Below are 27701 nucleotides of genomic sequence, written 5' to 3'. Positions count from 1 at the left end.
TTCCCTCATGTTAATGTCTGTGGACTCAGTCAGCTACATTCACTGCCCAAGTAAAATGGCTGCAATAAATACATTGGCTTTGAAAAGGTGGCTGACCTTTATAACAGGGCTTCGTAATACAACAGCTCTTGCAGCATTCATGGCTCTACTTTGCTGGTCGACGTTAGCTTCCCGACAGGGTTAGTTTCTTCTCAGAGAACTAACTTTGCTTTCCTTACATTATAGACAAGAGAAACCCCTTCAAATGGAATTTATGACCCCTTAAATACCATGCTGTATTATCTGAGAGCCCTCAGATAAATTTAGACAAAGAAAAAAAAAAAAAAAAAAAAAAAAACTCGACTGACAATTCAGCACATTCTAGAGCTACTAGGTCTTATCCAGACTAACAAAAGATTGAACATAATTTACAAATGGCAAAAAAAAAAAATACAATTTGTGATGAGAGGTAAAACAGACAAACACATACAAATATATAATATATATTCTTAAAAAATGGATTCTCTCTATAGTTGATTTATTTATACAGCCAATGGCTGATGTACAATGCTCACGTGCCAATGATCTTAGACATGGAAACTTGCTGTACTGTAGATTGCATCTTTTTTTTCTCTCTCTCTTCTTTTTTGTACATTTTTAAAACCATTTCTTCTTTTTTACATTTTTAAGTTTTTTTTTTCTCTAAAACAGAGTTAGGATTTATCGGTAGGCATTTCATTTAGGTGATTAAAACAACATGCGGCAAAAAAAAAAAAAACAAAAAACAAAAAAACAAAAACAAATGAAAGGCAGAATGTTAAGAAGTTAAGGAGAAGACAGAAGCAGCTGTGGGAGTGGTAGAATCATTTGGTTATCTTCACGGTTGGTGCACTACTCTTTAGTTTCTCTGCATTTAGATTTCCCTCAAAGACAGTTCGGTCGTCGCCGAGGCGTTCACTGGGGAAGTGAACAGTCTCAGCGCAAGTAAAAGTTGATTCTGCTCAGCTGCCGCCCACATAGTGACGCCTACGACAGCACTACTCCTGCTTTATCTCTCTCACTCTCCCTGTCTCTCTCGGTTGTTTGCATTCTTCCTGTCTGCTCCTGTTATCGTGGGATGGCGAAGAGGGGTAGTTGGGGGTTGGATGGGGACTGATGAGATCAAGAACAATGATGATGGTGGTGGTGGTGGTTGTGGTGGTGGTGGTGATGGTTGCTGTTGTTGTTGTTGTTGTTGCTGTTGCTGTTGTTGGTGGTGTTTACATGGTCTGACTGTTTACATGTTCCGATTGACAGGCGTGACGTAGTTGCGGGGGAACATGCCCGTTTGGCCGTGGCAGCCTCCTTTCCACCAGTTGGGGTCAGAGTTGTCCAGGACTTGGATGAAGTCGCCGCGTCGGAAACCCAGCTCTCCTTCCTCCTGCGGGTCGAAGTCAAAGAGCGCCTGCACGTATGTGGGATGCTGTGCGATCAGAAGAAGGCAGTGCAAGACGGGTTAGCAAGGGTGTGATTGGTCATTAGAAACAATAACAAGGATGCAAGGTGACGGAATAAAGGTGCAAACTGAAATTCTCCAATTCTCCACTCTACAGTAGGACTCTATATGATTTGTACATTATGAGAGGGATACAATTTTACATTCCATGACCAGGACTTTTTTTTTTTTTTTTTTAACTCAGTGGTTGCTCTAAAATCTTGAACATCCTCAGCTACAAAAAATACTTACAACTCTCTTTCTATTGGAAATACAACACACCTACACAGCTGTCTGTATATCACTGTCGCTCTCTCCCTTTAACCATCTTGCCTGTGGCTTCTTCTCATCTTTTTATTCTCTGTGTGGCTTTGGTCACACTTCCTCTCTTCTTTCCCCTGCAGCTGTCCCTCAGGCCTGTGGGCTACCAGCTTTACTGTAACTAACTTCCTCCTACCGGCGTCCATATTCACGCAAATATCACCCGCATGTGAAATTTGAAATTCTCATGTAGAAGCGTGTTGTGCCAGCTATGTGCGGTGTGGCACTTTCAATAACCTTTCTAAAGGGCGTACCAACGCTTTTTTTTAAGGCCCCATCAGTGCTTTTAAACACGTACAGCTTCTGCTTCTCCCTGCACATAATTCAGTTCCCACTGATGTACTTGTCACAGTGGCAAACTACACTCTGTAACGACAGGGAGCTTTTCAGAGACTAGACGTTTCCTTAGACATCTCTGCATGCAGCATTGCTACGGTTTGTTTGCATGTGGTTATGATGACGAACAACATGCACTCTCTGCAACTCTCTGCTTCTGCAGCATCACAGACTTCCATCTACATGAGCACGAATGGTTCTAGTGAGTTTCAAAAGGTACATTCAATCTTATCCTCAAATAATACATGTTCATCTCTACGTAGTTTATAAATCACACTGTTCTGTGATAATATTGCTACATATTTCTGACCTGGGTGACACTATGATTTTAGTCTTTGGGAAAAAAAGATTCCAGAGTGTTTTCACTCTTAGGGAGGTCAGTTCTTACCTGGGGGACCTGCTCTATGTCTCGCAGAAAGATTTGCTGATTGCGAGAGACTGAGGTGGAGCGGTGGTAGTCCACCAGCTCGTTGAGGGAGTTAAACTTCACCACCCATAGGAAATACTTTCCAGCCCCGTCGCGAAGAACCTTGAAGTGCTGGACGTCATTTCCAAACCTGCACAAAATCACAAAGAGGAAAACTATGAGGGGGAATCTTTAAGAGTATAAAGGTACAAATTCTGACAACCATATTATTTTTGAAGGAAAAGCACAGATTTAAAAAAAAAAAAAAATGTAGTGGAAGACTCAGACTGTAACCTCACTTATCAAACGCACTAGGCGTGTCCATGGCTGACTGGTAAGTGTTAGTCAGCTAGTACTGAATGTCAGTCTGTTACTGGCATGACTGATTCATTTGACTAAGTGGGATCAGGAGAGTCCAGACAGTAATTAAGATCCATATCTTAGGATCAACTTTACATGTAACCTGCTGTGAACTGATTTGTCTTTTGGGAAGGTCAGAATGGAGGGAGACAGATAAGAGGAAATGAGCTCAGTGTGTCAGCTAAAACACTAAGTACTCATGGGCTGATGTCCAATGCACAAGACAAAGATAACCTGGCAAACGCCGGGCACCAGAGGGCAGCACTGAGACTTGACAAAAATAAGGAAGAGGCTGATGACTCAGACATAACAAGTATGGAAACTTCTGAGCCTGATCAGTTGTGGTGAAACTCGACACTGATGTAAGGATGATGCTAGATTAAATACGAAACAGTGTGAGTGTGAATCATGTTTCTGAGTGAGCGATACATATTATAATGTTGTGCTGCTTACTTGACAGAGAGGGAGAAGTCTCCTGGCGCACTCTCGCTCTCTCTGATGAGGAAGGCCCCATCGTGCCTCTGTTTGTTTAGCATCTCCTCTGCTTTGGCGCGGGGAATCTTTCCGAAGAACCACCTGGGGGGGAGGCAGAAAACAGGTAAGCACTGACCGAGCTGAGTGAGGACACAATAGTGTGGAGACGGTGGCAACCACTGATCCACCAAGCTGCCCAGTGGTGACAGTTCACTCTCTACTGCCAGCAAGAGAAGAAGTACTGTGTGTACACATTGGCAACTAAAGTAAAAGTTACACTGGCATTGGCCAGTTCTATGAAGCTGCGTCATCCATCAACATACCAGGAAGTAGATTCATCATTATCTAATTTAGTGGCAAAGCCAACACGAATACTGTGCATCCGTGAGCATCTGTTTCAAAAGCTCTCAACTGAGAATCAATACAAATAAAAAGATTAAATTCAGCAGGTTTTCAATGAGTTTAAAGTAACATGTATTCTAGTTGCATATATGCTACGAGTGTATCAGTGTGAGAAAGCCCTGAGAGGGAAAAAGTGAGAGCGATGAAGATGGGCCGAGAGAGGGAGAGACAAATGCGAGACAAAACCGAGTGAGAGCTCTTTACTCGTGTAAATAATTAAAAACTACAGTCAGCCAAAAGATGACATCTTGGCTCCTTTACACGTAGGTGAAAATCAATAATGAAATGGCCAACTCTTGATCTGCTTTGTATCTGTGCTTGGCAGCAAAGTGCGCCTGCACACAGACTCTCATTCCCTGTTTGATAAAAGTGATAGCAGAGCAATTAATGGAGCCAAGGAAATGACGTGGGGGGGGGGATGTCTGGCAGTACCATCAGCAACAAACACACCCACACCTCTATCCCTGCGAGGGGGGAAAACTCAAACGCACTCATGTCACTTTACCTCTGTTATTCTTAATGAGGCTAAATCTAAATCTAAGCATTGGCCACAAAAACGCAGTTACTGTTGGATGAGGGAAAAGATCTGTGTACAAACAGAAAGGAGTCTGACTTAGGGCTGAGCCATACTCTATTATGTTCTGCTGTATAGCACAGCTGTGTGTGTGTGTGTGTGTGTCTGGTGAGCTGTGTGGGTGCCTGGTGCTTTCAGATGGCATTTTATTCTCACCACAATGGGAGACAAGAGTCACAACAGCCACTTCATTGCCCTGTCACCCCTGATTCTTGTTAGTCCATTACTGTACTGGGTAGTTTTCAGAAATCATTCCCCACAGAAACAAGACACAAAACACTAAAAACACTCAAATCTAATTCCCACAGTGCACCATCTTCTTCTACTGCGCCAATACAGGTCAGATTCAAATCGTACTGAATAGTGGGCTGGTTAAAGAAACATTTCATTAAAAAGTACTTTTGATGGCGTCCTAGGATGTGGCAACACTTCACAAAGGAGCCCATTAAAGCAAGCACTTTCATCTGTAATATGGATTTCATCTGGGATCGAGCCCTGATGGAAATATGGCTCACTGGCTATTTCACAACATAATAGCGATTCAGAAAAGGGTACTGGCAGGCACTGAAGTGTTTAGTTCCTGCTGACAGCTATAAACTTTGCTTTCTTTAGTGTATGTTAACATAACAGCAAACAAAAAAAATAACCAGATTATATAAGTGCACGTAAACACAGTAACTGCAATGCCTTTCTTGATAAGTTCTGTTTACTGTATTTCACTGCTGCTCTGCATGTTCTGCAAATTCCATTCAAGACCTGAAGTGGATCAACATTTGCCACTTAATGGACAACTGGTCAACTGATGGAGATTAAATGCATGATGCAGCATTTCTTACAAAACAACCGAGCAGAGGACCTTCAGGCCGAGTTGGGAGGGTTGTTGTTGTTGTTTTTTAAAGGAAAGGGCTGCAGGACACATGACATGAACCCTGAACAGGCTGGACAAAGACAAGCACATGTGGCTGAGGAACACCCACAGCTACTGACCTTATTATGTGCTGAAATACAATTTTAAGAATGTTTTTAACATATTTAAGTATGGCTGAACCCAATTTGTTCAAATTCATACGCTGCTACCATGCTGCTACCGTGCTGCAGAGAAAAGTATTTGTAATACGATGCCTTGAACTGCTAGGTCAGATCTTCTCTTGTGTAGAAATGCCAGGTCGTGCACATGCCCAGCCTGCTAAATGGCACAGCCTTTCCTGCTCTCTTTGATCTGTCTGGGATGAGTGGCAGGCAGTAAAAATTATACTAAACCCCTGATGAGAAAGTAATAATAAAGTAATGATCTGTTTGAGGGTGGCAGAGATAACTGCTCCCTCAGATCTCTCATGGAGTGAGAGGACGACGTTGGATGGGATATGCCACCATATCCCATAGAACATTGCCTCACAAACTGCTCCTTTAGTCAAAAAATAAAATAAAAGAAATAAAAAAATCAGCTGCATAAATCTCTGAGTTTAATAATTAACTTAATAATTAATTATTATTATATTATTATAATTAATAACTTTGTATCAACGCTCTAACAGCCTTGAGAACCTTGATTGTAATATTGATGAGAGGTTCAGGGTTAGAGATGTAACAGGTGCAGCTAAATATGGATTCCCCATAGCCATAATAAAGGCTGTGAGCACTTGAGTACTGTTGCTACCAATATAATAACCCCTCCTGCAAAACGGGTACATCTGACCCGGCAATGATGCAGTGAGGTCAATATTCAATTAAGCGTAAGAGGCCTCGAGCACATTAATAAAGAGAGAGCTAATCTGGCACTGAATGCGGGTCCAGAGGTAATGCAAGGATCCAGCTAGGCGTTCCCTGGAGTGGTTCAACACACACACACACACACACACACACACACACACACACACACACACACACACACACACACACACACACACACACACACACACACACACACACACACACACACACACACACACACACACACACACACACACTCTCACACACACACTCACACACACACACACACACACACACACACTCACACTCACACTCACACACTTGACCAAGGCATCACATACAGTCAAGTCCCATAAGTGTGAACACACCAGTTGTAGTTCACGCCTACTCTGAGCGAGTGACAGCTACGCCCAAATCAATTTTTCAGTAAAGGCAAAGAGACAAAATACAAACACGAGCAGCATAATGTCAGATACTGTGTGACATTCACAGATGCATGAAGAGTAATTACAAACTGACAGAGAAACTGGTATTCATAGTACTTACGGATGAGCTTTCATCTCTATGTAATTCTTGGGGATGAAGCCGTCTTTTCCATTTAGCTCGGCCTTGTACCAGTTCTGGTCACACTCTTCATTTAATACCTGTTGACAAAAAAAAAAAAGAGAGAGAAAGAGGAGTTGTTGGGGTTAGTGCCACCCACAAATGTCAACAATGGAAAGTAACCAACCTCCTAAATTTAGCGTTTAGCCATTTATTTTAATTCCCTGTGACTTCAGAGGGTGCATGCACTGTATGTTAGAGAACTGCTTGGTAAACATTAGGACATTACAAAAGTGACAGCAGGAGAGCTTCAAAAGATGGTGTCTAATGATGTGTCTGTATATGAGCTGCCCCTTTAGCTATGGAGACTCATCTAGCAGTGCACTGCAGTGACACAGACCGCTCTGAGGGCATCCATGCCTGACAAAGTATGGCTACGGTGCAGGTGTGTTGGGCTGGTGCTGTGAGCCTGGTGCGGTCGTACTGAACGAAATTAACCTTTACGCTGCAATAGCCCATTTAACAGCCGATTAGATTAAAAGTTTCAGTAAAGTTTCTAAAAGACAAAACAAAATGCAGGTTAGTACATGAAAACAGAATGGACATGAGTAATGAGGAAAAGAGGTGCACACTATCCTCCCTTACAGTGCATTAAGCATTATGTGAAATCCGTATTGCACTTCTGCAACATCTAAACGTACAAATTTCACAGGAAACCTGAGCAACAGGCTGAGTCATGCAGCCTCTGTCTGAATGATGTTGCAAACAGCAGTCAAAGCGCATTTGATAATCTGAGCCCAATTTATGGCCACCGCAGACCAGCAGGGAATAAAGCCTAAAAAGCAAGTGAAAAGGATGTGATGCACATGTCATACAACCGTGCTGTCACTGACGTGAAGGGATAGCATTAATCTCACTCCTCTTATCCAGAATCCCGTACTGCAGATTGACTCAGTTTTACCCAGAAGAATTACACAAGTCAAGTTTGTTAACATGCCGTTTCTTTCACCGTCTTAGATCACAACTCATTTGCATGATTCATACAAAAAAGAAAAACAAAAAAAAGCCAAAGGTAGGCTCGTAATCCTTAATGCAGCAACATCAGAGTGGGAAACCATTAGACCAAAAACACTGTTGACAATCTTCAATGCATATTAAAGACGCAAACATTTTTCCCTCTCTTATACTTCTCCTCTTAAATTCATAATTTCCCAATAACCCAGCCTGAGACAGCTGTCAAATTGGCCCCTGTGTAGTGTGAGTGGCCTGGGTCTCTTTGCTCCAGTGAGCTTGCAGAATGCCAGCTGTCACTGAGCTTCCGCAGCTGCTAACCCTGCACAAGACCAGCATTACTGGATCAGGGAGTGGCCTTGGACCAAAAACATGAGTAGGTTGATTTAAGGAGCGGAATATTAAAAAAAAAAAAAAAAAACACAAATGAAATGAGGAGTGTGGGTAGATGAGTCTATGTGAGTCTATGAGTCTATGTACATGTGTAACACAGTGGACTACAGATATTGGGCTGCATCTGTGATACACAGAGACATGGGGAGAGCCAGACAGGGTGATTGTGTTCATGCTAGTCAGTGTGGCACTCTCTGAGCCAAGACTCAAACAAAGGGCCTTAGCCTCTGGGCTGTATGTTGACACACCAAACCGACCTTTAACAACTAGTGCCTACAAAGGCAAACTGTGTGGCCTTGTGGCTAGACGACTGCCAACTTGCACTTCTCCGTTCACATTTTCACTGGCAGCGACAGCTCGTGCTCTTTTGCATTTAAAAGATAACAAGACTTGACAACTACACCCGAGTCAACATGCTTGCGACTCTCTGAAGCTGTACTTAAGCAGCGCTGTGCTTTGAGCTAAGTGCTAACATCAGCACGCTAACATGCTCACAATGATGATGCTAGCATGTTGATGTTTGGCTGATTTAAAAGTTAATAATCTGAGTTTAATGTCTTAGCATTTGCTAATCAGCACATCAACACAATGTCATTATTGTCACAGGTACCTGGTCATAAAGGTCAAAGGTCAAGAGATCACTAAAGTCAGCAGGGTCCATTGCCTGAGAGCAATGGATATCTTCGCAAAACTTTGTGCAAATCCATCAAGTAATGTTTGGTAATAATTCATTCAACTGAAATGAAATAAACTGACCCTCTGGTGGCGCTATGGTCACCAAAGTAATTAGGATTTATTCTCCAGGGACCTTGAATATCTGTAGCAAATTTCCCTGCAATCCATTCCAAAGTTGTCAAAATATTTCACTTTGAACCACAAAAGGAAAAGAGGAAAAGTCAACAAAATTGGTGGGATGCATCCTCAAGACAAAACTTCACAGCTATCCAGTTGTCAATTTATTTCAGTCTGGACCAAAGTGGTGGAGAGACCAGCCGGTTATACATGCTGTAGAGCCATGATGCTAGCATGGCCAAAAAGGCCGAGTAGAAATTAGTCAGTCAGCGGAACTGCCGTCAGTGATGGAAGACCAGTGCCAACATACTAAACACACACAACTGAACAACTGCAAACAGCCAATGACAGTCCAGCAAACGAATGTTGGGGTCCTTTTACTTTCTGCCAACAACAGACACACACACACTCACTCAATATATGGAAATGCAGAAGGTAAATTTCTTCATGCATACAAACAAAACAATAACACTTGCACCAATCGTAGCCACAGATATTTTCAAACACACACACACACACACAATAGAAGCAAATAAAGTAGGAGTACAAAATAAGCCCTTCTACAGCATTGTAGGTGGAAGAGTTGCCAAGCAGTCAGAGAGACAATGCTTCATCCTCACGACCCAGGCTCAAGCCCACTTATTGGCAAGCATCCACTCTGCTGAAGAGCCCTTGAAACCCCACCAGCTCCTGCAGTGCGGTTCAGTTGACCCTGCCTCCGACCTCCCTCAGGGCAAAGCAAATAAAAAAGAAACTTTCTTAACTGGATAAAGTACTTGGCATTTTACTTGGCATCTAGTAAGAACCCGGCTGTGAAGTACACATACTTCAACTAGATGACAGCCAAAAGACCCTTAGAAGTTTTTTTTGTTCAGCCAATAGAGCTGCAATGATTAGTCGATTAATTAGTTGTTCACTAATAAATTAAACGGCAACTATTTTGATGAGTGATTTATTGTTTTGAGTCCTTCTGTTTAAGAAGAAAAATCCAAATTGTCTGGATTTCAGCTTCTCAAACTAATATTTTCTTGGTTCTTTGGTCAAATGAAGCAAAATGAAAGGTCTCGCAGTTGATACGATACGATACAACAGAGCAGCTTTATATTTCTCATTCTTCACTGATAAAATCTCCCTACAATGCATTTTATGACCGGTGAGAGGGAGAGTCTCTCTGGCGGACATGCCACCAGTCCATCTGAACTCGAGTTACCTTAATTACACAGTCTACAACCAAAGTTAATAATAGAAAACAGCAGGTGCTGCAATACACTGTACGCCTAAGTTTGTATGAATTGCTAAGATGCTTAAGTGAATGTGCCACGAGACTCAAATGCAAGCCACTGTTTGCAGTACAGGGGTATCCTTATCTAACTTTCATTTTCAACGTCTGATGTGGACATCTGAATCACAGCTGTACAATAAATGCAAGTACTCATCTTTTGGTGTATTTAAAACCTCCAATATTACAGTGCACAGTAAAACTGAGCTGATGTATGAGAAACATCTTTGGTGGATTGAGAGATATTGCATTTTTTTAAAATTTACATACACTAATGCGTTGTTGTAGGATGACTATTTGTATGGATGGATACTGAAATGTACTATTAAATAAAAGTTAAGTATTGATAAGCTCCGACGTTCCCAGTTCTATTTTTTTTGTACTTTTAAACATTTTGGTGTAATTTATTACAACACCACAGCCTCTCCCCTGCTGTCTGTGCATTTGTGGTTCTGTGTGTGTGGAGGAACTCAGCCCCAACACACACAGTCAGCAGAGCACAGGGGCCATGCTGGAGAGAGTGCTTCACACAGGTGAAGTGAAGACAACAAAAAATTTGCATTATTCCAGTTGATGACAACTCTGTTACTATATGTAGGTGTATCAAAACCATAGTCTGTTCATGAAGCACAAACATGACTTTTTTTTTTTTTTTTTAAATATTTCAATCTTTTCTGTCCGCAGAGGGACAGAGGGTAGAGAAGTGACCGATGTCTGTGTTTAACATTTAGTTATATCTAGGATGTTAACTTTTAATCCTGCTCGGAATTTAAACCGCTAAGAGTATCGACAAAGAACCGAACCAATGAGGGGCATCAATAAGAGCAGCAGCAGTAGTCATAGTATAAATAATACAATATGCATCCTTAACCACGCCTCAATGCTGCTGACAGAACAGCAAACAGCAACATGGCTCCTATGGCTCTAATATTCTATTCAATTCAATTCAATTCAATTTTATTTGTATAGCCCAATATCACAACAGAGTGTCTCATAGTGCTTTACAAAGTTCACTGAAATAAACAAGTGTAAGCGAACAAACAATCTAATAAAGAGTCCAGCAGTCGATGAGGCCAGTGGATCAGTCCGATGGATCAGTCCGAGGCATCATCTGCCCTTTATGACCCTCCTTCTTCGGGAAGGAAAAACTCAAAAAACAACCTTGTCCAAGCAAAATGAACTTGTGCATATATAAAAAAAAACCAAGGCTCAGTTCCTCATTATTAAGTTAGATGTATTAATACATAAGCACAGGGTTGGGCTAAACAGCTCCTCAGGCGCACCACACGTACAGCTAAGTCAAAGTGCTGTGGTAAGATCACTCCACATTCCAGCCACCCAGGGCAAAGAGCCCTCTCTTATCTTTTTATTATTTTCATTGCTATGCTGCAATCACCTGAAGGGTCTAATGTTTCCAGCACTGCAGTGGATATCCGAGTGTCAGATCAAACAAATAGTAGCGTCATTAGCTTTACTAATGCCACCCTTTAACACACTTGTGAAAAAGATCATCATTATCCATTAGCGTTTGATTTCCATTTTTAAGAAACAGTTCTAAGGAAATGGCCTATGCTTTTTAACTTTCCAGAGAGTCAGGGCAGAGAGTAAGAAAGTAAGATCAATATAATCCTCATATATGTCCATTCAATAAGAGAAAATGCTAAGTAGGGTCAGAAGATATGACTGTATACCGTGCGACAGTAGACATGTGTCCACTGGTAGAGACTTGGCAATACTGTGTCTAACATTAGTTTTGAATAAAGTTGAAAATAGACCTCAAGCAACACTGAAACTGGTCATATTTCACAATAAGTGCCTATCCTAACTGTGGCAACCAATTTGGCATGTATTGATTTTTAAGGCATTTACTGAACCTGTTTAAAAAGAGAAGACCTCCAGTCTGGATATCAAAGTAGTAAAAGGCGAACACTGGTTGGCTTAGATGTGCCTGTGGAGTGACATTTGAACTTAAATGCTTGTGGGTCTGTCTGGTGGCTCTCAAATCTGAAAGAGTGGCAGCCCATGAGGAAAAGCAGAAATAAAATATTTGCTTGGCTGGCAGATTTTTTTTTTAAACTACACAGAGAGGAGACAAACGCAGCATTGTGTCTGACTGAGCTCCGTCTCTGTGTTCCAAGCTGAGCCAGCATTGTGATATTGCACTTCACTGGGTGATATGCATTCCCTCCCTCTCTTTGAAGATTTTTTTTTGTCTTTTTAATCTGATTGAGCTACAATAGTTGTAGGAGTTTCTATTTGAGAGGCTAAGGTCCGGCCTAGAGATTATCTCCTCCACAGCTGCCACTGCAGACTCCCTCCTCCTGTCACTCACACACACATACACTGAAGCATTAGAGCACTTTCAACCACATACCCATGTGTCACACTGAACACTGATAACTGTCAGTCACAAGGGACCTGAGCCCATGACTACTCATTCAGAACGCTTCTGTAAAACCATGTAATTGAACAATATCGTGTGCAAGTCTGATAAACAGGGTTTACTGAGTTCAAATGTCATCGATCATCTCACACGGGGTGTTGTCTTTAAATTAGAGATGTATTTAGGTCGCCGTGCAGAAACTGAACATGTTGGAAAAAAGAAAATAAATCCTGTCATCTAAAGAAAAAGCAATGCAGCAACACATTCTTTAATCAAGTATTTTCTGTTATTTAGACAAACACTATTTATGCCTGAAAAAGACAGATGTTGTTGTCACTATCTATGTGGGGTCTACATAGTGTTTGTGTGGGGCTCATAGAGTAATACTAAAGTTACTTTTAGCCCATGTTCACTGTTTACACCAAAAGCAGAGCAAACAGGGATTTTTGCTGGCTCTTTGCTTTGATTTGGACAGGGTGTTAAGAAGTGATGACCATGAGGAGATTAGATTGAAATCCTTACTTTTGCTTTCCTGGCCGCCTAGAAATCATTTGTATAACACTAAGTGTATGGATAAAGGAAACAGCCACACTCGAGAAGTCCTCATTATATAAAGTGTACATGAGACTTCCAAAGCATTGCCCAACGCGAGATGGAGGCAGAGAGTGAGGTGCAGAGACAGACTAATGGTGGGGGCAGAGAAAACAAGATGCTAAATAAACCACATGTCTGCACAGTCCACACAGGATTGCAATAAATCAGGAGCAGGGATTACCCTGGAGTGTCAGTTAATCTGAGCGTGCAGCAGGTCAGCCAGAGAGAAAGATAGACAAGCAAAAGCTTCATCAGAACCACAGAAGCCAAAGCCTGTTGGGTCTGCCACCAAGTTTAATGAAACTGATAGAGCCCCGTCTGCTGTCTATTTGCACACCAGACGGCAACCATGAGAACATCAAACACTGTTTGGTCATCAAGACCGCAGAAGATTTCAGTGTCAGTTACAACAGCATACATGGTAATATGCAAAGTCAAAGCCAGCCACTGGTAAGAGCAGACAATGGACAAAAGCTGAAAGTAAATAAGCATTTCAAAAGGAACATAGAGAACTAAAAAAAAAAAAAAAGAGACAGTGAAAAGCAAATAATAGGCCTGTAATGGCATGTGTACCAAGTGATGCCTGAGCGCGTGTGTGCCTGTTTACTGGTGCCAACTGTGTGGATGTCCTGCAGGACTGGAACCTGAGGCCTGGTATTTTGACATGCTGGCAGCACAAGTGACCCCTGTGGTGGCACCGGATCTTACACTGGGGACAAACTGATTCACCCCCTAATGAGAGCAGTATCTAGGACAGTATGCAGCGACTGTGAGACTTAGTCTTTAAAAAAAAAAAAAGGTAGGTTATGTGTGAGTATAGTCATTGCTCAGCCCTAGACTGACAAATATGGAGAGAAAGACAGATTTAAAATATCAGCAGGCCTGGGGGGGTTTGATGGGGTGGGGCGCAGACTAGTCCACTTTTTCCTTTGTTTGGCAAAACAGATCTAGAAACGAATAAAAGCCGTCGAAATGAGTTTGACCTCCTTTGCTCCCAGCAGGGAGGCTGCAGACTTAGATCAGTGAGACAATGAACCACCCCGATGCAGAAAGACACAGACAAAGAGATTACATTGGATTCCAGTTACTGAAAGCTTGTAACACTCATGTAATTAAAATAACGCTTTAGGCCACTACCACATGGGAAGCCTCCCTTGTAGAACCTCAAAGACACGACTCTCAAACTCAATGCTGGACACCCAGAAGAAGAGACTGACCGTGGCTTTGCTGAGGCTTGCAAGTCCGCCAACTCTTATACAGCAGTGGTTCCCAAGCATGTAATAAAGTAAGAACACCCCCACTGTTGTAGGTGTAAACGCACAGAGTGGAGAACTTTATATTTCATAGATTTTCAAGGAAATATGCATTGTAAGCATTACAAACACTAACAATGCTGTATTATCACATATTTGTGAGGCTCACATTGGTTGAGCATTTACTGGTATACAGTTACAACAATAGAAAGCTGAGTAGCAAGTTTACGTGGACTGAGGAGCTCATTTCATTCATCTGTTTACTATGAAATTTAATATACTGAGCCACAAAAAACTGTATTTATAATATGCGATTAGCAAAATAGCCAGTCTCTAATCTCAGTGAGTATTTCCTATGCAAAAAAGGAAGGGAAAAAACAGCAAGCGTCATATCAAGACCGTTACGTGACTATTACGACAGCAATAAGTCACAATGCCTGAAAAGATGATGAACCCACCAGCCAGACCAGATGGGTGGTACACTCTAATTAAGTGTCTAAGTGTGATAATAGACGTGGACAGATAATTTAGGCTTAGCCATGCTCCTTTCTCCTCTCTGCATCAATTTGACTGAGGCAGCTGAGGGGAGGCTCTCTCTTACATCATGATGTTTATCACGGCTCGAATTCTCAATGCAGTTTATTTTGGCAGTAACGTCTAATGGCTCTAGCTTAAAAAAAAAAAAAAGGCGACAAAATCGGCTATGCAGTAAACAGATGTGACAGCTTAGGCAGTTGTGTGCATTTAGGAACAACTGTTGCAGTTATGGTATTAAGAATGGGCTTGTTGCCGTCTGATGCCAATGCGAGATTCACCATCTGTGGTTGAAGACATGAACCCGACATACACCCATGGCACCCAATCCTCAGTCAGTGGAACCCAAAAGATGATGATCGATCACCTTCTCAGTTACGTCAAGGAATATACATCACTGTGGGCATGTTAATCATGTACATATATATATATATATATAATGTATCACACTAATATTTAACTAGTAGTAAGATCATCAGTGTTTTTTTAAAGTATTTTTCTCTCCTAGCTGGTGCAGGAGGAAGGATAACTTTTGGTTTAAATACAGCTGTCAGTGACTTTATGACACATCGGGAGGGAGTGGTGTGGAGATGAGAAGGAGTGAGATCTAATTACAGCTCTCTGACTCAACACTCGGGAGGAAGAGCAGTGAGAAAAGAGGCAGAGGGAGCGAGAGAAGGTGAGCGAAAAAACAAGGCACAAACCGTGACAGAGGCGAGACCCAGAAACAGCAAAAGCGACTGAAGCTTTTGTGTGAGAGAGAAAGAGGGCAAAAGAAGAAGACAGAGGACCACTTTAACGAGTCACACTCCTTGTGATCAGCTTAGGAAAACTCCTCAGGGGCAAATTACATAAAATGAGGGCATCTCTTTTTCAGAGCAGCCAAACTAGCTATGTTTTATTCTGTGGAGTGCTATGTCCTCCATCTGTGGTAGCCGTCTAGATAAATGTCTTTTTGTGATGCCCCATCAATCCACTGAAGGGGAAAGTTGATATTTTTTGTCTCCTTGCTGCACGGCTTTTTTTGTTTCTCATCTAACCTGCATCTGTAGCGACACTGAAACGCTCTGTCCTCCTCCTATTTTTATTGTTCTTAAGATGTTAGAAGAACATTGGTGGCAACACAAAAAGAGAAATAGAAAATCACTGCTCATGTCAACTCGCATCATGAAACATCAACATCAACTTGCATTATTGTTAATCTTTTTCTTGTGACTGTGTCACAGATGACATTGAGTTTGCTTGAGAGACATTTATTGGGAGGTTTAATTCCGGGTGAGGTGATAAAAAAAAGAACTGAGCGGTCCTCGTTCCTCTAACCTAGTAATCATTTAAAGATTAAAAAAAGAGTTAGGAGAAAGCACATTATTAAAGCACTTAAAAGAACTGTCAAAACTGATATTAATGTGGCATCTGTATCTAGGACAACTATGTTTGAATTGACATGTATAGGCAAAAAACTAGATTATTGCCAACCTTGGCTCCTTGGACATGACATGACATTCATAGCTTCTGTACTGTATGCTTCAGCCAAAATCATATACATTTCCACCAAGTGCCCAACTTACATCCTCTGCCCTCAACAGTTTGTCTTTGCGTTGCCATAAGCTATAATGTTGCTATTAAGTTGCAATGTAACCTAAGCGGCTCTTTAACGTTATTATTTCGGAAAAAAGGCCGAATGAAACATGTCCCTTTACCACAAAAACAAAGTATGTAACTTTAGTAATTTATTAATAAGCAACATTCTATGCACAATGTAGTGCAACAGTTGAAAAATCTCAACAATCCAACTAAGTTGTCTTTATATCTCCTTTTTTTTTTTTAATATCACTGTTCACTAGTTTATTATTTATTGCTTGTATTGTACTGAACACTCCATTTTTGTTTCCCACTAATAAAGGAATATCTTAGCTTATCTTAAATGAGTAGGGTTGCATCTACATGCACACTACTGTCTGCTTACCAACCAAAGTTGAAATGTGTTGCGTTTTATGAATATGAAAATTACAGACCAGTAAAACGTCATGACACAAAATGATGACTAAAAAAAGTCTGAAATGTCCCTTCACAACTCAAGTCTATTGTACAAGGACACAGATTTCTGATCTGCAGCTACTACTTGCTGCAGGCTGTAACAGAAACAACAAACTGCTCAAACAAGGCCACAGAACTGGAGTGAGTGTCAATATAAGAGAGAGGGTTTTCAACTTCAGCATCAACAGCAGCCACGAGTGCCGACCTATTAAACCTTGCCTAGTTGGGCAGCTATTGGGACAAACAAGTATCAGACCTGCTCGGCCTGCTGCCATATGTTGACTTAGAGCAGATTCCTCAAATATACTGATACAGAAAATGGCACAACAATGAAATGGGAGTAAGGCAGGAAAAGGTCCATGCAAACACACTTTCCTCCATTACTAAGCTAAGGCAATATTTGCAGTTTCCACATCTCCTTCCATTGGCCCCCGTGAACAGCAGCATGCTGGTAGTGGCGTCACTAGCAGAAAAAGGTCATTATTCCTGCTGTTTTAAAATAGACCACATGTTTTCCCTCTCAGCTCTCATCTTCTTGCCCTCTACCGTTTTACTAATGACAATCAACTTATAGATAAAGGTTATGTTACAACAACAAAAGCAACACCTGTAGCTGTGCATTGCATGGAGTACAAAACTTTGTCCTGACTTACAACACACCTACATACATTGTGGGCCACATGTCCACATTTCAGAGCAAAGCTTCTAAAAAAGTTATGAGGCCATACTATTTGAATTAGACAAAAGAAGAGAGGAGAAATACAGAGTCGGAGAAATTTACTTGTCTAAGCTATCTCTCCAGAGATTCAGTGCTTAATTAGAAAATAGTCTGCTATTAAGGAAATGTGAACTGAACACACACAGTCACAGTGAGATCAGACAAGGCCTCTAGCAGTGTAAGTAGGATGAGTCTCAGCTGTAACAAAAAGTGCACAATGTGCAACATAGCAGCGATTTATTGACCTTTCAGCTCCACAGTGTCAACTGCACCGCTGCTTTACACAGATGGCCAAGAAATCTGAAGAAAACCGCTGCCGCCTTGAACCCCTCTTTGAAAAGGAAAAGAAAAAAAATCAAACGATTTGGATCTGGTATTGGAGCTCAGACAATAATGACGACGTATGAGTCTTAAGTGATGTTTGGATTTTCAAGACATTCAAGCATCACGAGGCAGCAATGATACAACTCTTCTTCTCTTCAATGGTCAAGTGGACGGGGCAAAGTAAATGGCTAAAAGCTCCATCCTCCTCTATATCGCACAAAAGTTGCAAAGGTGAGTTCTTGCTGAAGCCCTATCTTTGACTGCAGATCTATTGCAAGTGGTGCGAGCACTAAATCTAACTGTCTCTGTCAGGGAGGGCTGGGCTTGTGCTTCTCTGTGCTAATGCAGTGCAGTAGGTGCAGAGTGTAGAGTTGCTGGAGTTTGGTGGAGACACAGGAAGTTGCTGGGGGTTGGAAGACACATCAAACAGGATGTGAAAACAGCTAAGCTGTGGCATTAATGTAAGCACACAGATACAAGGACACAGTACAGTGTTGGGACAGACTACACAGTTTTACCACAGATTCCAAACCCTGTTTGACTCTGGGCTGAAAAAAGGTTTGGGGCAGCAGGATGAGTGGATACCAGTGGTTAAAATTCTGTCTCTCTTAAGGACAAGACTTCTTTTGGTGACATACAGTTACAATAAAAAGAAAAACAATTAATATTTAATTTCTCACTGTGATAATAGTTTATATTTTCTCTTTTGTGAGCTTACATTGGTCTTCTTATAATGACTCATAATGACTTATAATGAGAGTGTCTCACTGTTCCACAAAGGCCTCGGCTCTATTTGCATGTCAAATTACCGTTTTATGGCATACTATTTCATTAGCTCCTACAATATAATAAACAGTGTACTATGATTTGCACAGAGATTCCAACGAATACTTTGAATCTCTAGATAGCCGTTTGCAGAAGTAGTGAGGTGGAAAGGCGGATCTTAGATCATGCTACACAGGGAGAGGTCAAAGATCTGTTGATGGGAGCTAATTTTGTCAGCTAGCAGGGCTGTTAATCTTTATTTATTTAAGGAGGAAATGAGAACAAGTGTACAGTGCTCAGGGCAATGGCCAGACTCTACTGTGGCCTCTACACACTGCTTTGCTTCTAGATCTGCTTTCTGACACACAAAAAAAGAGAACAGAATATGACAATGCTCAGCATTAAAACAGCTGATTCAAACGAACAGTGTGGTTTGTAACGGGCCGGTAGTACAATTTACTGCAAATATGGTTGTTGTGTCTTCAATCTATGCTCATGTGGCGTGTCCCAACAGACAGTTGTGAATGTGACATGATATTTATCCATCATTGATTTTACAGTGTCATGCTTATCTGCTGAAATGCCATGCTAACGGGTAATGAAAACAAGATCCTCAGACATCTGGAACTAGCTCCAACAATAGTTTTCTCATTTCATTAGATGCCTTTTCAATCACCTTAAATTATCTCCGGTAATGTTCCTCCAAGGACAAATACTACAAGTAAAGAGGTAAAAGTGATTTTTCCCTAGTTGTCAAGTCAAGTGGTTATGTTAAAAACTATGTGCATGTGTAGACTTAAATGGTCAATGTCAACTTCTGAGTTGAACAGTGACAGTACAAGTAATAAAGACCAAGCCCATGATGGAAAAAAAAAGAGAATAATAATATAATAAAAAAGAATAATCTTACAATACAAAGTTTCCTCTTTTTTGTCTAGTTTCACAATGTGATCACCCATCATGCATAGTCTGCATCATGCAAATTTGTCATGGGCCCACACAACCACATTTGTACTGTTTGATATTTAACATATACCAGTAAGCCCACGCATCAATACTCTCAAACTGAAGATATCTGAAATAGATTTAAGACTACAAATCCGGCTTTATGTCGAGAATATGAGCAAAGCAAAAAACTGTTAAACAACTTGAAACTGCCTGCAAAGATAAAACAGGAAGGTTGCTGCAACAGCTCCATGCCATTTACTGATAAGGAGCAAATGTAATAACTAGAGTAAAAGCACACAAACCTAATAGATTGAATATGTTGCATGTAAAAAACGGTAAAAGGCTCTGACTTTAAACATTAAAAAGACTTGATTACTTAAAAGGGTGAGGAAAGTGCCACTTAACAGAAGAAAAACTTGGTGAGAGGCTGGAGCCTCTGTTATAACGTGACAATTTCCTGTGCTGCTCATGAACTGGCAAATGGGAGAACTAAATGTTGAAAAATAAGAGGAGAACCTAGTCTGGTCAACCAGCTGTCGGAGTCACATTGACAGTGTTTGCTAGCTGACTGACAAAATTACTACATACTGTATAAGGATGTAACGATACCAAAAACTCATGCAATACTTGTAAAACTTGACATCATTTAACAGTGGACAAAATTCTGATGGCAACATTTTAGGCACTCAAATACTGCCATAACGAAATAAAAAATTACGCGTGCAGGCAACACAAATGTCAGTAATGCTCCATCACAAGCATCTTCTGACCTGTTGAGAATTCCTGAACAACTGCAGCTTGCTATCCTATATACACCCGGGAACAATAGACTGACTGCAATGCACACGGGAAGCTACACTGTAGTAGAACTCAAGCACGACCACATGCTTAAATCTACGACTGAGTACGGTCAGCAGTGATAAACACATATTTGTCTCGTTCCGCTCTTCAACACGTTTGAAGTGTCTCCACAGACATAGCTGACTTCAGTTGAACAATGTCAGCATAGTTAGACACTAATCATTGTTCATTTTTGCTGTAACTAACTGGCTAGCATGCTACGACTGACAGAAATTCTACAGCTTAAGTTTTACCTGTCAGTGCACCAGTTGTCTGTTGCATGCGTGGGCTTGTAATGCATAATGACGCTACAGATTAACAGTAAAACATCAGCAGAGACACTTTTCTTTTAATCGCAACATCAAAAAATTCAATATGTTGTTACATTCCTATTGCTAGATATCTTCTGCCATTGGACAATACAGGCATCCAACTATCTAATAATTTACTGCCTTGTAAACGCAGTAATATGAATGAAAGCAGGAGTAGCTACAGTAGTAGTAGTTGTAACCTCTAACCTAAAATTTGTTATCAATTATTAAAAACTGATTGCAATTTTGTCCTGAAAGATTTAGCATCGATACACAGCCCTCTCATATAGCATTTACCTCCATTTTTCATTTTCATACTTAATGCTATACAAACGGGTATGTCCTATTTGTGATAAAAGATAAATAATCGCGACAGGATTTCATGTCCCCAAAACAACCTTTTCATCCCCTCTGTGGCAAACCATTAGATGAACGCTTACGTAAAAAGCCTTTTCTGAAAGGAAAACGAGGAGGAACACCGCCGTGTGACAGTGTGGTGTTAAGCCAGAGCTGGGCTGCCTAATATTTTTGCTGCAGCATTATGACTTACAGTGAGTCACTCAAACTGTAACCAACTATAACGCTGGTGTAGATCATACTTGGGACATAGCCTACTGGATCCATGTGTACTAAAAAATACTGTATATTCACAAAACAGGTTGGGATTGAAAGCAGGAGTCAAAGTGAAAACCCTGACAGGTCTTCCTGTAGGTCAATGTGTGGGCTAGAGATAGCAACAAAGCCACCATCTCCCACTGATACTGAAAATGGTGAGGAGTTAAGGATGCTACATTCAAGCAAAGCCTTAACACGGGCTTGCCCCTGATGAGAGGGACCCTTTGTCCTCAGAGCAGAGCTGTTTAGTATTAGTCTCAGCAGACAGATAGCACTGGTGATGGAAGCAAAGGAGCCTCTATGAACACACTCCACCTCAGAAGAGATTTCTTTTAGATGCACTCCCCCAAACGCATGTGTAACTATGACAGTTTTAAATAAATAGAGCCGGCTTGTTAAGACTGTTCATGATTGCTAATCTATTTCTTGAGTGTGTTATTTTATTCATGGTAATGTCAACTGAGAGAGGGATTTAGTTTAGCATTATTGATGTTTGAGCAACTGTTACATAACCAAATGTCCAACTGGTCTAAAAAGCAGAGTGCAAAGAGCAAAGTGAGATAGTGAGCGAGAGAGACTGAACCGATGTCGGTTTGTTTAGTACTTATCCCTCGTTTTCAAGGGGGGGATGTCTAGCACCCACAGCTAACCAACAGCGTACTTTAAGGTAAGGGTAGGTTCCATAGCGCAAGATGATCTTCAAAGTGAAGATAAGACAAAACTATATTTTCCGCTGTTGCAAAACAACCATTTTGTGCCACAATACATATGTAAAACTCCGGGTGAACTGGGAAACCAGAAATAAATGTTGGATCAATCAGTCAAATATCATTGTGGACAGATTATCGAAATGACTTTGAGCTGCAGCCTTTTATTACATTGCAGCGTGGGTCCACCTGTGTAACAGTATGCTTCGGTGAATGGCAGAAGCTTGTTCCATCCTGTTTCCTCATGAGTTACCTGAGGCGAAACATTTAGACTTGAGACTAATGTACGAGTACTGTGCGGAGGAACAAAAGAGGAAAACAGGATAAAAGATGTTGAAAGAAACTGAGAGGGGGATGGTATCTGATAAAATATGGGGCCCACTTACTCCATCACAAAAACTGAACTGGTCTTTTAGGCAAAGCAGGCAGCAAATGATTCACATGAAATGTGGACAGTGGCAACATTAATGCAAGCTTTACTTCCCCATTCTCTGCCCCAAAATAACCAGCGAAGCATTTTGTGGTAGTGCTTACAGTAGTTTTTTAATTTTAAAGCCAGTGTGTCTAGTTCTGGTAGGTAGCATTAGTCAGTTTTGTTAATATAGAATCGGGTGGAGCTGGCTTTATGAAATGCTTACAATGAAATAAAAAAAAAAAGGATATAGAATAAACATTTTAAACAATTTTTTTGGTCATTTGTTTCAGACATTAATGCAAACTGACTGTAATTTAGCGTTGGGTTGGTTTCTAGATTTTGTCTGTTCGGTCTGGTGAAATAGCCCCAGTTTGATTTTATGCGGACTCACTTAACAACCATTTGTCAATACGGGATATTCTGACAAATTAAAAAAGTACCCTGCATCCAACAGTGCTGAACCTAATTTGCATTGAACTAAAAATAAGCAATATAACAAAGTGATTAACATAATATTAAAGCTGCAATAGCATTGAAGAGAATGGCCTTAGATTAAGAATTCGAAAGAGTACAACTTCCACGTTCCTCCCCCTCCTGCGCACGTCACTTCTGCCTACTTCTCCCCACAGAGGAGGCTGTTATGCACGTACAGGCCAACCACGGCACCTGAAAGAGGCTTCGTATACAATGGCGTAACCACTGATACATAAAAAAATACATTTCATCATCCCACATGATGACATTTGTGTGATTGACACTGTGCTCCTGCCACTGATTGGTTGTTTTCGTTCAGGTGAGGTGGGTTCCAAAGAAACCGGATTTTTTCACAGGTTACCTGTCTCATGTACTACTGTCAGGATTTAGTGACAGTATCAGCACATGGCAAAACCCTATTTTTAGAAGAAAAAAAAAAACATACCAACTGACCCACTAACATTACATTTGTTTCAGCTATAGAAGGGAGCCACCAATGTCTGAGTACTGATTTTTGTTTTTAGTCTTGAAGGCTAACAGGGCTAAAGTCCCTTATGTGTAGACACCACCCAAGTCTGGTCCAGTAGCAGTAGTTGATAGATATTCTATTCATCCTCTAGGGGACTTTCAAATCCTAAAATCCGCTACGCTCGCATCATGGGCTCTCATTCGATCCCCACGGGACCTAGAGGTAAAATTTGGTATCCATCCACTGTCGGGGGGCTGGAGCCATTACTGGTCCATCATAGGCTTAAACAAATTTTTGCCATACTTAACACCTGCCTTGTGCTTTTTATGTATCCAAATATGAAGAAGCTCTTGTATAGAGGATACATTAAAAGCAAGGAAAGAAACAAATCAAGAATTGATAGCAACAACATGCTAAACATGAGGGGAGCTTGGAAGTACGACTTGTTTTTGTTTTTCTTACAGTAAAAATAAGCAGAAAATTAGATATTATATAACAAACATCACAAAGTGAAGTTCAGTGTAGTCTAAACTACCCAGGCACTAATGGGCACATCTCATCTTTAATGATGTCAATTAAAAAAGGGAAAAAAAATCTGTGGTATTTCCCAGTAACATTTTGGGTGGAACTCAGCCATCTGGGGAAAAGCTTGAGAATTTCCTATTTCCAGATGGTGAAATTAGAAGAAAAGTACAGCGCTTTCTCTTCTCATATGCAAATTTGACAAGAAGTCATATTTAGCTCAGTGTTTCCTGGGCCGACTCTCCCTCTTAGGCCCCCCTGGTGAGATAAGTCTTCAAAGCTCCTCGAATCTCTTATTCAGGGAAAAAGAAAAAACAACAACACTCATCCCCCGTCAGTCAACTCATCCGCACAGCTGACTTTTCTATTACACATACACAGTTTATTATATGATAGTATACAATCACGGTACACATTGAGCCATCAGCCATAAAGCAGTCTTGTACACTACTGAATCATCAGCACAGGGGCCTCTCACATGAAAAGAGACCTACAGAGTTAACATCATAATTCCGAGGGAAGAATACAACAGTGAAGCTACTTGGAGGATGTTTGTACGGCTCATTGTTGATCCCTCATTGCTAGCTACAGTTGTGCTAGGGAGACTCCTCTTGTTCCAATCGACATTTAGCGAAATTAGTCATGGGCTTATCAGTAATGGTGAGAACATTCATTTTCTAAATTGGATTATCAACTGTGGGGCAAAAAAAATAAAACAAATACAATCAAATACACAGTGAAGCATATGTTATGTTGCATCACAACAATTTTCCATCTACCTGCATGTCTGGCAAAGCAGATGTTGCCCATAAAAACAATTTGCTGTTATGATCAAAACAGGATGACAGGTTACACTGAAAATACACAAAGCTGTGTGGTCCTTTAGAAATGTATCTTTTACAAAGGGGGCTATTCACTCTGTTATCAGCCAATAGCTTAAGAGCAGTATTTCTGAGAACCATCTTAACTGTAGGCGATCCTTTTTAGTAAAACATGAACTGACCTTAAAGCCACGGGGAACAAAAAGGAGCTATTAAAGTCATGCATTATCAAAAAGATGTTTAAAACAGAGTATTCTGAGACACACATTTTCCTCTCAGTATGAAGGTTTATCTGCACTGTTGCCTCTGCATCTTGCACGTCATGACCACGGCTCCATACAGAGGGATTATGATGATTACATTTAAATCCAAACAGAATCGTTGTAAAGGAAAATTGCAGTATGTACTTTCTAATATCTTGCCTATCTATCTCATCAAGGTCAGAGAATGACATAAACGCTTTTCAGGCGCAGCCAGAAAGCATAAGGCTTTGAATAAGCTGCTCATGCTTAGGGATCCGGGCAAGCCTGGGGTTTCACAGAGAGCACTTAAGATAGTTCATAATGGAACAAAAACCTTGAATCTTTGGCCTCTTTAATCACTGGGCCTTCCGCAGAGTAGCACAAGCATTGCTCCTTTAGAATACTTTATCATACAAGGGGCCGCAGCATCTAGGCCTAAAATGTTGTTCCTACCTACTGATCTTTTCCTTTCCGAGTTTGACAAGTGCTTAATGCAATATAGATGCACTGTATGTGTTATTTTCTACTTATATTTGATAAAAATAAAATTACTGACCCGAATTCTTTGGCACTTTCATTTTTACACAGGATGTCTATGATTAACTACAGGGGAAATACACCTACAGCAAGAAAATACTTCATTTCACACTCATGAGTAACAGACAAGCCTCAACATTAAATGATGAAATAGGCACCACTTACCTTGAGGATTTCTCCACGCTTGAAACTAAGTTCATCATCGGCAGTAGCTGTGAAATCATATTTGGCAATGGCCTCCATGGTGGTTGTTGTGGGCTGGAAAACCGCTTGGCTGTAGTTGTGTTTCAGGGACTGAATAAAAAATAAAAACTCTTATCCAGGCTTCTGTGGCCAGAGGCTTTTCTCCGAGTCTCTCCTCCCGTCTGTGACCCGCTCCTTTAGGGCTTGGACCTCACATAAAGGTTACAGTAAGGTACCTGCAAACAAGAAACAATGCGGTAACTAAGACTGCAAGATGTAGCGTAGAGCAACAGCTGCCCATGGCAGGACCGTTTCATAGAATAGAAATGTTGGTGTTGATGTTTGCTCTGAGACGTGAAGATTCACATTTAAAAACCTAAAACTACATTAAGATAGTCCGATTAATAGTGAATTAATTTGGTTTGGAACATTCAGAACATCGTCTTCATGCTGCAAGCTTGTGCATATCTCAATGCCTCTTAGAACAGAGCTTCATCAAATGTTGTTTTTTTTTTTAATCCCTACAATCATGAGGTATGAGTTATTTTGTGGTCTAGACATCACAAGCTTTGTTCTCTGGAAATCTTACAACATCCAAAATGTTGTACACGACTACTAATGTTCTTCTCCACTCTTAAATGCCAAACCTATGTGAGAAGTGGCTGCATGCTCTTGCTGCAGCATTCATATGAGGACAAGAGGGTGTTGATGCAAAGTTCACCACAATCACTGGCAATTCCTACTGTTTTGGCAGCCAACCACCTGGCCTGATCATGGATAGGTAAGCAGCCTTCTTAAGCAGAGCCGACACTGATACACTGGCTAAACCTACAGTTGCTGACTTAAATGAATAAAGCTACGTTATCTCATTAAGTTGTTTGCTAACATGCTATGGTAGAGCTCTGAGGGGTTTCTCGCTAATGCAGCTATTTGTCCAGTAAGGACATTAAGTCTGACGGCCAGGCAGATGATAAAAAAAAAAGAGAAAGAAGAAATAGAGGAACAAACTTATGACAAACGATCGGCTTTAAGTGCCTTTTCCCATAACAGCCCGCGTTATCTCGTCACGGATAATAAAGTTCATGGGTTACTGGGTCGCTTTCCTAGACAAGTCATTTGACAGTAAAGCCCTAAAATGTGACTGCAGAGATGATTTACATCAACACAACTGTCAACAACTCGACCCGTAATGTGACTGAAGACAAACGGACAGCAGGACACACCAGTGACAGTCGGTTTAGACACAGTAATAAAAGGGGAAGCTGGATTCCAAAGGGCGACAGGCAGCTTAAAAAATCATCCTGAATTACACCCTTGTCGTGATTTCTTTTAACAATCACACTAATGTCAGACTCTGAGGTTTAGTAATGAGCCATTTTGAGCATCAGAACGTCTTTTTTAACGGTTTCACACGAGTTCGGGGGCATCGATTCCGTTCCAGCTAACAGCCTGCGCCCACTGTTCTAGAACGCTAGAGCTAGCATACCGGCTAACGGTCGGATAACAATACCTGCGATGCAGTGTGGTCATCAAACTTAACCCCGTTAATTTACCAAAACGGCTACGTTAACGATAACATCCCTCTAAACACGCACACAACTCAAAATAAACCTGTGGTATTTATCAGAAGCCGAGGCCCGCAAGTTAGCTTCACGTTGGCAAATATGAAAAGGAAGAAAACACCTTTTTTTTCATAGCGCAAGCTGTTGTTGCTAGCTTGGTGGCAACAGCTAGCCGAGCTAACGCTCCAGAACTTGACTAGCCTGCGTCGCGAAAGGGAAGACAACACAAGTTTTACTGTCGACAGAAGGCAGGAGGGGAAACTCACCACTCGAGATATTCCGTTTCGATGCTGCCACCGTAACAAACAAACCCCTGTCGTGTAACTATCCACTCCCTGTTTCCTCTGAAGAGGCAGCAGACGATGTGTGTGAGATGTCGCTAGCAGCCAGTCC

General features: G+C 41.1%; 1 protein-coding gene across 1 annotated transcript; it reads right to left on the bottom strand.

Annotated features, from left to right (window-relative positions):
* Window positions 1-325: 325 nt before the first annotated feature.
* On the bottom strand, window positions 326-27701 carry grb2b (growth factor receptor-bound protein 2b). Its single transcript, XM_070848194.1, has 6 exons — window positions 27575-27701; window positions 25729-25982; window positions 6583-6680; window positions 3330-3452; window positions 2499-2667; window positions 326-1441 (listed from the first exon to the last, which is right to left on the bottom strand). Exons 2-6 carry the CDS (start codon window positions 25804-25806, stop codon window positions 1256-1258), a joined length of 654 nt encoding a protein of 217 aa, XP_070704295.1. The 5' UTR covers window positions 25807-25982; window positions 27575-27701; the 3' UTR covers window positions 326-1255.

The sequence above is a fragment of the Pempheris klunzingeri genome, chromosome 17 (genome assembly GCF_042242105.1).
Source record: "Pempheris klunzingeri isolate RE-2024b chromosome 17, fPemKlu1.hap1, whole genome shotgun sequence".
NCBI classification, from domain to species: Eukaryota; Metazoa; Chordata; class Actinopteri; order Acropomatiformes; family Pempheridae; genus Pempheris; species Pempheris klunzingeri.
Note: the sequence above shows the minus strand (reverse complement) of the source record. Positions and strands in the feature narration are given on the sequence as shown.

Coding starts and splice junctions, on each gene's coding strand:
- grb2b (XM_070848194.1), bottom strand. CDS start 25,806: ATGGAGGCCATTGCCAAATATGATTTCACAGCTACTGCCGATGATGAA. Junction 2,668..3,329: donor GACTTCTCCCTCTCTGTCAA/GTAAGCAGCACA, acceptor GATTTTGTGCAG/GTTTGGAAATGACGTCCAGC. Junction 1,442..2,498: donor ACATAGAGCAGGTCCCCCAG/GTAAGAACTGAC, acceptor CTGATCGCACAG/CATCCCACATACGTGCAGGC.